This window comes from Empidonax traillii, unplaced genomic scaffold (genome assembly GCF_003031625.1).
Source record: "Empidonax traillii isolate 1590-97213 ecotype Southwest subspecies unplaced genomic scaffold, ASM303162v1 scaffold1167:size305969, whole genome shotgun sequence".
NCBI classification, from domain to species: Eukaryota; Metazoa; Chordata; class Aves; order Passeriformes; family Tyrannidae; genus Empidonax; species Empidonax traillii.
This window is the reverse complement of record NW_020956360.1, coordinates 259,652-271,114: the sequence shown is the minus strand read 5'-3', so window position 1 is coordinate 271,114 and position 11,463 is coordinate 259,652. Positions and strand designations below refer to the sequence as shown.

The following is an 11,463-nucleotide window of genomic DNA, read 5'->3' as shown; positions in this document are numbered from 1 at the left end:
TCCCTCTCCTGGCTTTTCAGGCCCCCACAGAGAGGCAGCTGCGATACAAAGAGAAAGTGGCTGAGCTCAGGAAGAAGAGGAACTCAGGACTGAGCAAGGAGCAAAAGGAAAAATACATGGTAAAAGCACTGACTTGGAATATTCCCTCATTCCCTCTGGTCTGGAACGAAACCACTGAGCAGGAATTTGGCTTTCTCAGTCATCCTGCAGCATTCCCTGCCAAAAAAGCTGCAAGATCCCGCAGCTTGGTTACAGCCTGGCAGCAGAACTGTTGTTTGGTTGTTCCAGGAGCACAGACAGACCTATGGCAACACCAGGGAACCTCTCCTGGAAAACCTGACCAGTGAGTACGACCTGGAGCTGTTCCGGAGGGCGCAGGCTCGGGCATCCGAGGACCTGGTGAGACTGAGCTCACTGCAAATGTGTGACAGTGCACCTCACATCTGGTGGGAATATGGAAGTTTCTGGGGCCTGTGGTACTTGTGCAGAGAAATCCGAGTTTGTAGAGCAGCTGCCAGTCAGCACAGCTGCTCCAGGGAGAGCGTTTGAGGCACTTCCCGCTGGAAGCACAGCTGGAGCTGAGCACTGCAGTGCCATTTCATAGGTGTTGTCAGTGAAGAATCTTCAGGGCATCTTCACCTGCTGGAAGGGTGGCCGAGGGGTGGTGACAACAAAAGCCACCTTGGCAGTGGCCGGTGACCGAAATGGAGCTTAAAACCTTGTGTTGCTGAAGCTCCTGAGGTGCTTCCCAGAGCCTTATTCCACCTCCAGACAGGAACCAAAAGGTGCTTTGATCCTTTCCCTTTCCAGGTGTGTATCTGAGGCAGAGCATTAGGCTGTGTCCTATCCCTGTGGGTCAGGATTCACATCCACGGCAAGGATTTAGCATCCATGACAAGACATTCGCTCCGAGACATGAACTCAGAAGACTTGAATTAAATTATTTTCTTAAGGAAAACGGGTCCCTTTTCTTCTGCACCTCCTTTTAATTTATTTTTATTTTTTTTCCCCTTCCCAGGAGAAGCTGAGGCTGCAGGGCCAGATCACCGAGGGCAGCAACATGATCAAAACCATTGCTTTTGGTCGTTACGAGCTGGACACGTGGTACCACTCCCCCTACCCCGAGGAGTACGCTCGCCTGGGGCGCCTCTACATGTGTGAGTTCTGCCTCAAATACATGAAGAGCCAGACAATCCTACGCAGGCACATGGTAAGGGCCAGGCCACAGCTCCTGCCTTGAGTTCCAAATCTGAGTTTAGCTTGTAAGCGATTTAAACCATCGCTGGTGTAGCTCAGTTGCTGTGGGAGGTGAGAAAGCTGCGGGTTTCCTGGTCTATCAGCACATGCTGTAGCTGTTTCTGTCCTTCAGACAGGAGTAACACCCTAATTTTGTCCTTCAAGCAGTAGTGACACCCCGATTTTGCTTCCCTGGCACAGGCAAAATGTGTTTGGAAACATCCGCCGGGGGATGAAATCTACCGCAAAGGCTCCATCTCCGTGTTTGAAGTGGATGGGAAGAAGAACAAAGTAAGGGACTGGGACCATCAGGAGTGTGGAGACCAGCTTTCAAATACACCAGGCACTGCCTTTCCTGCAGAGAACCAGGGTGCACGTGGCCCTCTGCCCCCCTCACTGCAGGAAGGAGTCTGGTCTGTCTGTTCTTTCAGGAGCTTTGCTGCATTTTCACTGTGGTTATTCCTCAGCCCTGGTGTGCTCCAGCAGTTCCACCTGCTTGGAGATGGGGGTCAAAATCCCTTTCTGATAGTTAGTGGGGAGATTTCTGTGCTTGGCCTCAGAACGTTGTTCCTACACACGTATCCTGTTCTCTTGCCTCTAGATCTACTGTCAAAACCTGTGTCTGCTGGCAAAACTCTTCCTGGACCACAAAACACTGTATTATGATGTGGAACCCTTCCTCTTCTATGTCATGACAGAAGCTGACAACACAGGCTGTCACCTGATAGGATATTTCTCCAAGGTGAGTGGAAAATACCCCCACATTCATTACCCACCTCACTAAAGTGAGATTTAGGACACCAATTACCAGCCTCCCTGAGTTTTTGCAGTCTCAGGGTTTGCTGCTTTTGGGAACAGATAAAGTTTCCAAGCTGAGCTGCAGGAATTGTGCTGTTTGCTGCAGGGATTGCAGGTGCTTTGCTGCCCCATCTTTTCCCATTCCTTGCAAAAAACCCAAATCAGCTCCAAGGAATGACTGTTGCCAGGAAGCAGAATAGTTAGGATTGTCTGGCTCTTCATGTATTTGAGCTACTGATGTACAGCAGCGATTGAACAAAGAGATGGAAACCTCTTTCCAAATTAAACTGTATTGCTGAAATCACCTGAGTCAGAACTCAACAAATAGATAAAAATAAATGCTCTGAAATAAAATCTGCATGATCTGATTCCATCCCTGGAAGTGTCCAAGGCCAGGTTGGAGCAGCCTGGGCTGGTGGAAGGTGTCCCTTCCCGTGGCAGGGGGTGGCACTGGGCGGGCTTTGAGGTCCCTTCCCACCCAGCCCATTCCATGATTCCATGAGCAGCCATCCCAGGCTGAAAACTGCACCAAACACCCAGTTTAATGGCTGGTAAAGTCAGACAGCTGAGCCAGGCCAGTGGCAGAAGGTGATCACGTTCCTGGTTGTCAGGCAGGTTCTTCTGCTGTCCCTGCTTTCCCCTGGTGTTGGATCAGTTGCTTGAGCTCATTGGGATTATGAGATCCTCACTGTTTGCACACATCTAGACCTGTTCATCCTCCTGCTCCTTGTTTTTTAGGAGAAGAATTCCTTCCTCAACTACAACGTTTCCTGCATCCTGACAATGCCTCAGTACATGAGGCAAGGCTATGGCAAAATGCTCATCGACTTCAGTAAGTTGGGAGAGAAATTCCGAGGGAAAAACCTCCCCAACGTGGTGGTTTCACCAGCAAATCTCACAGATCTGGTGGAGGTTGAGCAGTTTTTGTTGTTTGAGCAGTTTAAATAGTTTTGGGGGTTTTTTTAATCTTTTCAGGTTATTTGCTTTCCAAAGTGGAAGAAAAGGTCGGCTCTCCTGAGCGTCCTCTGTCTGACTTGGGACTCATCAGCTACCGCAGCTACTGGAAGGAGGTTCTGCTTCGTTACCTGCACAACTTCCAAGGGAAGGAGATCTCCATCAAAGGTGATTTTTGGAGCTAAATAAGCCTGGAGTGGATTGGTCCATTGTGCATCCCACTCGCCTTCCTCAGCCACGAGGCGAGTCCCGCTTGGCTCACCCGGGTGGGTGTTTGTGGGGCAGCACATTCCTGGAGTGGGGAATATTGAGGATATTTGGACCCTTAATAGTCAGTTGGTGGCACCTGGGAGTGTGTGGCATTTCATAGGGTTATCAGGGTGGTCCTGAAAAAGCAGAACTACATCTTTCAGAGGATTGCACCTTATTAATGTGAATCCTGAGATTTATGTCACTAAACCACTGCAGTGCTGGATGTACCCCCTCAATACATGCAAGGAATTTTCTGTCCCGTTTCCAGAGGAGTTACATAAAACTCCTGGTTCAAAACCAGCAGTCTGGGGGCATTGTGGAGGAATTTTTTTAACAGAACTGCTGGTGTTTTGCAGAGATCAGCCAGGAGACTGCAGTGAACCCCGTGGACATCGTGAGCACCCTGCAGGCTCTTCAGATGCTCAAGTACTGGAAGGGAAAGCACCTGGTCCTGAAAAGACAGGTAAGATTGGGGAGGGTTATCCCTGTGTTTTTATTTAGCTGTTAATTATGAGCTTGCTGAAATCAGGGTTTCCTTTGCTGGGTTTTTTCCAGCCTTCTCATTGGGGAGAGAACTGGGATTTCCAGATAAAGTAGGACTTAGGTGTCCAACCTGATTGTTCAGCAGTGCAGAAATAAACTCTACTGACCTGCCTTTGGTGTGTGGGATAACATTGCTCATTGTAAGTGGCTTTTTGTGAGAGCAATGGATCAGCATTCCCATCATGGTCCTCACCATGGCTGCCCTTCATTGGGCAAATGGATGACATGGAATATCCTGAGCTGGGAGGGATCCACCAGGATCATCCAGTTCAACTCCTGGTCCTGTCCAGGACACCCCAAAATCCCTCCCTGTCCCTCAGAGCATTGTCCAAACACTCCTGCAGCTCTGGCAGCCTTGGGGAGCCTGTTCAGTGTCCAACCACCCTCTGGGGGAAGAACCTTTTCCCAAAATCCAGTCTAACCCTCCCCTGACGTACAAGTGAATGGAATGAATGGAATCCTGCATGAGTCCTGTTTGTGCCCTCACTAGTGGTTTATAAGTCCCTAAATTTGCCTGATGTTTCCCTCTCCCTGGGACTTCACCTTGGATCTTTGTCAGTGGGGTTGAAGGGCTTCTGGAAAGCTCTGTGGGGGAGATGCTGTTATTTTGGTGTTATTTTGAGCAGTTGGTGGGTGAGTCACCTTCAGATCTGGGTTTGTGACGTTGTACCACGGATGATTCTGCACTTGGACCACGTGTTTTAACTGCCCTCTCCTGCTGTCCCCCTCAGGACCTGATTGATGAATGGATAGCCAAAGAGGCCAAAAGATCCAACAGCAATAAGATCATGGACCCCAGCTGTTTGAAATGGACCCCTCCCAAGGGAACCTAAGTGTCCATCTCTCCTGGAGCCAGCGACCCCCAGCAGTAGGAATTCCCCCGGGATCTCTGTTGTATCCATTGCTGTTGTGATTGGCTGGTACAGTACCCCCCAAAAACGAAAAGATCAGCTCCCCTTGGTACTGGCCTGGCCTGGATCTTTGTGCTCCCACAGTTCTGAGGAACTTTAATGTCTCGGCCTCAATGAGGTTGCAAGGATTGGATCTGTATCGGACCCACAGCAGCGCTGGCCGAGGAGTTCTGATACTGGTACTGTACCTGTCCAGCCACTGGTCTCACCCTCATCTTCCTGCTCCAGTGAGCTTGTGTCGTGTCCTAGAGTCCAGTTGTTTCTTCCCTCAGGTTCCTGGAGTTCTCAGCACTGGAGTGACGGCTGTGGCCTTTGGACAAGGTCTGGTCCTTGGGGAAGGGCTGGTTTTCCAGCCAGCTGCAGTTACAGACTGCAGGGTTTGAACCAGCCCTGCTCCATTCCAGGCCTGGCATAGTTTTGGTGGGATAATATGCCACCTCTTCCAGCAGTTTTCCATAGGTCTTTTCGTAGTTAATGATGTACAGGCAGAACTGGCATCTCCTGTACCTGAGTAAGCCAGAGACAAGGCTGAGGGTGTGAGAACACCGTGCTCCAAGATGTTCCTGTTCCTCCTGGAGCTCCCACATCTGCTGGAGAGACCCCTTTATTGTAATTCCTGTTCTTCCTGCTTTATCTCTTGGAGTTAGTGAGTCCCTCTACACGGAATGTATTTAACTGGAGACACATTTCCCAGAGCAATCTTCCTTGAACTGTGGGTCTCTTGGTATTGGAGAGGGTTATTTTTTTCCCCCTCTAGACTGAAAAAACAAACACTTTGGACAGATTTTCACTGGCCTTGTCCAAACAGCCACAGAAACTCCAGGAGTTGTTGGGTTGCCCAGGCCGTGCTCCAGGGAGCTGTGGGATGGATCACCCTCTGGCAGTGCATCCTTGTTTCTCTTTGTAAAACAAACAGAAAAAAATAATGAGTTTTGACTTCCTCTCTCCCACCAGCACCACCAGAAGAAACTCTCCTGCAATGGCTTCCCAGTATAACCACTGTCCTTGTGCCACCTGTATGGCTCCAGTGTGACTATAGAGGGGACAAGCTCGGGTAGGGGCTGGGACCATCCCAGTGCTGATTTCATGGAACCCTTCCAGTGCTTCCCCACAGAACAGGCTCTGAAATGAAGCACTCGCAGTGTCCTGGCAGGTGGGAGCCATTCCCTGTTAACCACTGCCCCATCCTGGCCTGGAAGAGTTCTCTCTTGCTCCTCTGTTGGTTGTCTGTCCTGGAAAATTGAAAAAAAAAAAAAAAAAAAAAAGAAAGGAAAAGAATCTTCCTGATCAGTCCCTGGTGTGGACCTTGTGGGCATTACTGAACCTTGCTGTCTGTGCCCTCTGCTCCTGTATCGTAACTAACCACAGATACTCATGGAATATCCCAGGAATTAGAGCCCTTGGGGAGCAGGGAAGAGGGCCATCCTCCTGCAGCAGCTATTCCCTGTTCCCATGATGTGGTAGAATGTGCTGTTCCTGTACCTACTTCTCAATAAAGCATGTTCTCTGCTCCGGGCTGGGCCTTGGCTTGATGATTTTCCCGCTGAGCTGAAGCAGATTCGGAAGCCCAAGGGGCTGATTTTGACCCATCCCTGTGCCTGGTGCTTTAAGGGCTGGGGCTGCAGCTGCCTCAAGGCTGAATGTTTCCTAAATATCCTCAATTTTTGATTGCTCTGCAGCTCCTTGTGCACAGGAGGAAACCATGAGGAATATCTGGAAGTTGCCAGATACTGGGAACTTAAATATTTGGGATACTATCCATCAACCTGAAGGTCACTGAAGAGGGAAGAAATTATCCTAAAAGATAAGGTTTTCAGCCTTGCCTTCCCTGGCCAGAACTTCCCTCTCCATCTTTCCCTCCTGTCCCTGGATCATTTCATTTGGCAAAGCACAAGGTCTCTCCTCACATTCTTTTTCTTCCAAACTCCTGCAATGTTGGAATCATAAAATTGTGGAGTTATTGGGGTTGGAAAAGACCTTTAAGATTCCCAAGTCCCACCATCAAACCCCCACCGTGTTCACCCCTTGCCCATGTTCCCAGGTGCCACATCCACTCATTGTCTGTGTGGATTCCACCCCTGTTCCAAAGCTTTACCACCCCTTCCATGTAGAATTTCCCCCTCATATCCAACCTAAACCTCCCTGGCACAACTTGAAGCCGTTGTTGGCACAATAAGGTTTTTCCCACACTGGTACAAACTTGATCCTGCTGCTTCTTCCCTGAGATCTCCCTGCACCTCCAGGAGCTGCTCTGTGGGTGCTGCTCCTTCTCCCAGCTGGGCACTGACAGCTCTGGCTCCTCCTCTTTGGTGGAATCGTTTGGGGCAGGATGTGGTGGTGTTGTGGAAGGAATAGGTGGTTGCTATCCCTATAAAGAACAGGAGAGGGAAAGAGGGAAGCAGGAAGGAAAGGAAGCTAAATATGCCCAATTACTTCAGTTGTTGCTATTGTGATGCCTGGGTGACTCTGAGCTCAGTTTAAACTCCTCTAAGACAGTCCCTCTGCCAGTAACTCCGCCCTCCTGGTGTTCCAAACCCATGGAAAGAGCTGGAACACCAACCTCTAGCACCAGCTCACAGGCCAGGGCAGAAGCAGCTCTATTTTTGGGAGCATCCCCTGTAATTAACTCTGCTTTTTGTCCCCTCCCCTGGGCCCACACGCACAGAAAACACCCAGACCTGGGTCTGGCTCACAGCAAAAAGGGACACAACAAGAGGAAAAGAAAACATCCCCAGGAAACCAGTGGATCTCAGAGGCTCCTCTGAGTTTTCTGCAATAGATTTCGAACTCCCAGAGCTGCTAAACTGGACCTGACATCCTCTCCCAACGTCACCATTAAAGCCTGGGCTGGACAGGGGTGGAATACTCCTGGATTTGGGCCCATTTTGCACTCACAAACACAGGATGGGTTGGGAGGGACCTTTTAAAGCCCATCCAGGGACACCTTCCACTATCCCAGGGTGCTCCAAGCCCTGTCCAACCTGGCCTGGGACACTTCCAGGGATGGGGCAGCCACAGCTGCTCTGGGCACCCTGTGCCAGGGCCTGCCCACCCTCTGCTCTTCCCACATTCCTTCACTTAACACACTCCTGGGACATCCTTTCCCCTCTCTGACCCTGCTTGGGCAGGGAACTGGGAACAGGAAGCTGCAGCCCTGCTTGTCCCACCTCTGGAGATGCAGCCTGACCCCCTGGAGCAGCTGGGAAGCAGCAGGATGTCAGCAAACCACGGCTTTTGGCAACTTCAGCGTGTTCCTCGCGAGCCAACGGCAAGATCCTTGTTTGCTTCCCATCCCACGGGGAGTGTTCCTTGCAGACTCCTCTTCCAGAGAGATAAATCACTTGCTGCTCCAGCCATCCTGTTTATTCCTCAGTGCTGGAATTGGGCACCCTCAACCCATAGTTCCTGAGGAATCTCGCTTGGACAGACCGGTCCTTGTGAGAGAAAACCAGAAGTCAGAGGGGGAACAACAACAAAATGCAGTGACTCAGTTTAGTATCGGCCAGGGCTGTTCCTCCCCTGACTGGTTTAAAGCCCTTGGAGCTGCTGGTTTAGGGAATGGCTTTGCTGGGATTCCAGAGACAGGCAGGGATGTGGCTTGTAATAAATGTGGCAATAAATTCTGACCTGGCTGACCAATTTCTGGGAGTTATTTTTGTCAGATAGGTCAAAAAGAGGTGTCTTTTCTAGAAAAAAGGCAGAATTGAGGTCAAAACTGATCCTTTCCCTCCACTTTCCAAGGACAAACCTCAGACAGACAAGGACAGTCTCAGTGTTCTGGATCACGTGGAGTCACAGGTTTGGGAGGAGCCTGGCGTTGCCACTGCCCTGTGACACGGGCACAAAGTGTGTTAAATCACTGGAAATCAGAGTAAATATTTCCTGTTGGAAAAGTGCTGCTTTGTTAACCTCCAGGAAGTCTTTGATCAGCTCATTCTGGGCTCTGCCACCCATACAATGTCATACCCAGGCCCTAAACACTTCAGGTCCTAAATATCTATTTCTTTTCCTCATTTCTGTGTCTTGTTAATTTGCCTGATTCAACCCCAGGCAGACAATGATCTCTGTCATTCCAACAAAGAAGAAGAAAGGTTCTTTTCCTTTAATTTTGCAGTTTAAGATCCCCTGTAGAGCTCACAAGACACTTGATTCTTTTCAAGTTTTCTACTAAAAAGCAAACTCTTGCGTGCTGGGGCTGTGAGAAACCACTTTTACAGATCAGTTGGATTCAAATCACATTTAAGAATCCCAAAATCTTGTTTCCCAGCCCCCAGTGAGGGATGTATTTATTGGTGCATCCCATTGCCAGCCCAGGAACTCCACTGCCTTGTGTTCTGGAACCAAACCCAGCTGATTAAAAGGGTTTTAAAACTTCCTGAACTGTTTTTTTCCGAGATCAATTTGATAATTCATCCCACTCAGCCATGGAATCCGAGCAACCGCAGAACTCCCTGGAAAGCCCCGGTGAGATGTCAGAGAGGAAAAGCTCCAGGATGTTCTCCAGCAAGGCCTGGAATGCTGGGAGGGCAGCAGAGGGAGCTGCTTTCCCAGGGCAAAGGCAGGGAACTCCTGGGAGCTCCCTTGGACTTTTGTTTTGTCCATTTCTCTGTATTTTCTGGGCAAAAAGGGGGGTTTGTGTTCGGGGATATTGGGGTTGTGGGGAGGGCACAGTGAGAGTGCCCATTCCTGGGCTGTCAGGGGAGGTTTAACCATCCCCAGCTTCAGAGGGTGTTGGGGGAGGATCAGGGAATCCTCATGGAATGGGCTGGGTGGGAAGGGACCTCAAAGCCCACCCAGTGCCACCCCTGCCACGGGCAGGGACACCTTCCACCAGCCCAGGCTGCTCCAGCCTGGCCTTGGACACTGCCAGGGATGGGATCAGATCCTGCAGATTTTATTTCAGAGCCTTTATTTTTAGCTATTTGTTCAGTTTTGACTCAGGTGATTTCAGCAATGCAGTTCAGTTTGGAAAGAGGTTTCCATCTCTTTGTTTAGTCCCTGCTGCTCAAATCAGTGGCTCAAATGCACGAAGAGCCAGACAATCCTGGCTCTTCTTCAGGCAAAAATAGTGGCTATTCTTTAGGCAAACAGTGGAGAAAACTGGCTCCTACTCCAGTGTTGGCCAGTGACGACTTAGTGGGACCTGCTGGAGTCACCTGAGGTGGAGAAGCTGAGACATAACCAACAATTTTTGTTCCTTCAAGTGCTTTACTAAAAAAAAAAAATAGACTAATAATGTCATTTTCCTCTACATTTCTTTAGTTTCTTTATCTTGCTTCTGCTTTTAACCCTTCTGCTTCCTGGCAACAGTCATTCCTCCTCAGCTGCCGTGTTTGGGATTCAGGATGAGAATGGCGTTGAGAACACACCAATTTTTTGGGTTTATCCTAAATCAAGGACCCTTTTCCCCCTTTCTTTGTGCCTCCTGCTCTGCCAACAAGGAGGGTCAGAAATGAACTGGGAAGGGAGCAGAGCTGGGACAGGCACCACAAACTGGGTAGAGGGATATCCCACACCAGTGCCCCAAACTGGGCAGAGGGATATCCCACACCAGTGCCCCAAACTGGGCAGAGGGATGTCCCTCTCCCTCAGTGCCCGGTGACAGCTCCAGTCCCCCATCCCGGAGCAGTCCCGGCAGGACGTGGCCCGTAGGTGGCACTGGGATTCCACCAGCGCTGCTCTGGCAGGGCAGCACTAACCCCTCTTAACCCCTGCCCTGCCACCACACCCCACAGCCCCCAGCGCCAGGGTCACCCCGGGCCCGCGGGGGGCCGGAGATGTCCCCAAGAGGCTGCACATTTCCTTTATTTACTGTAAGGGGGGGCTGGAACAACCTGCAGCCTCCCAGCCTGCAGCAGGGGGGGGTTGCCCCCCAGAAAGGCACCGGGAGGATGATCCATTCCAGTGCAGCTCCTCTGGGTTTGCAGTTTTCACTAAAATCATCTGGATGTGCCCCGGAGCTCTGCAATGTGTGGAACAACACAGGATTTTCCCAGTTCTGGGGAGGTAGAATCGTGGAATGGTTTGGGCTGGAAGGGACCTCAAAGCCCATCCAGTGCCACCCCCTGGCACGGGCAGGGACACCTTCCATCACCCCAGGGTGCTCCAGGCCCCAGGACCTGCAGAGTGAACGTGGGATCTGTTACAGCCCCCAAAGTCCTGGATTTCCTTTGGGATTTCCATTATTTGATCATCTCAATGCCCTGAGGAACACTCAGAGCTCACTGTGCCGCTCCACAGCCGTGCTGTGGGACGTGAAGAGCCTGTCATTGGTGCTGGGAGGTGGGAGATGGATTTTCCAAAGGTTTCTGTCCCCTCCCTGCAGGAATAATGACTGGGAGGCTGCCAGACAGGCAGACACCGAGCAATCCCCAGACGGACAGACAGGCTGGCGGAGCAGACAGATAACCAGGGCTCCCCAGGCAGGGGGAGGATGTGCCAGGGGGCAGGCTGTGCCTGTCCTGGCTTGTTCCTGCCGTGCAGCCACTGATGGAGGGTGCTCCTGGAATGCCCAGCGTGGCGGGATCCAGCGGGGATGTCTGTGGGACTGAACACGGGCTGGAGATCGGGGACGTGGGATGTGCCACCTTGGGCAAGGCACTTCTCCCTGGGCTTTGCTTCCCTGCTATTCCCTGCTGCTCCAAGGGCCTGGAGTGACAGGACTGAACAGCTCCAGGCTCATCCAGACCTCCCAGATTCCAGTGGACACAGGGACTCCCCAGCCCTGCTCTGATGTTGGTGGGACCACCTCCAAAATGCTGCTGCCCTC

The 11,463-nt window shown here is 51.0% G+C and overlaps 1 protein-coding gene across 1 annotated transcript in view; it reads left to right on the top strand.

The window, feature by feature from the left end:
• The window catches only part of KAT7 (lysine acetyltransferase 7), a 12,008-nt gene extending 5,800 nt beyond the window's left edge, over window positions 1-6,208 (top strand). Inside the window, exons 8-15 of the mRNA XM_027905568.1 lie at window positions 289-399; window positions 1,019-1,210; window positions 1,438-1,527; window positions 1,838-1,978; window positions 2,773-2,866; window positions 3,010-3,156; window positions 3,597-3,703; window positions 4,515-6,208. Of these exons, the coding sequence (XP_027761369.1) occupies window positions 289-399; window positions 1,019-1,210; window positions 1,438-1,527; window positions 1,838-1,978; window positions 2,773-2,866; window positions 3,010-3,156; window positions 3,597-3,703; window positions 4,515-4,616 (984 nt within the window). The 3' untranslated portion in view covers window positions 4,617-6,208. The remainder of the gene's footprint in view (window positions 1-288; window positions 400-1,018; window positions 1,211-1,437; window positions 1,528-1,837; window positions 1,979-2,772; window positions 2,867-3,009; window positions 3,157-3,596; window positions 3,704-4,514) is intronic.
• The last annotated feature ends 5,255 nt before the right edge of the window (window positions 6,209-11,463 follow it).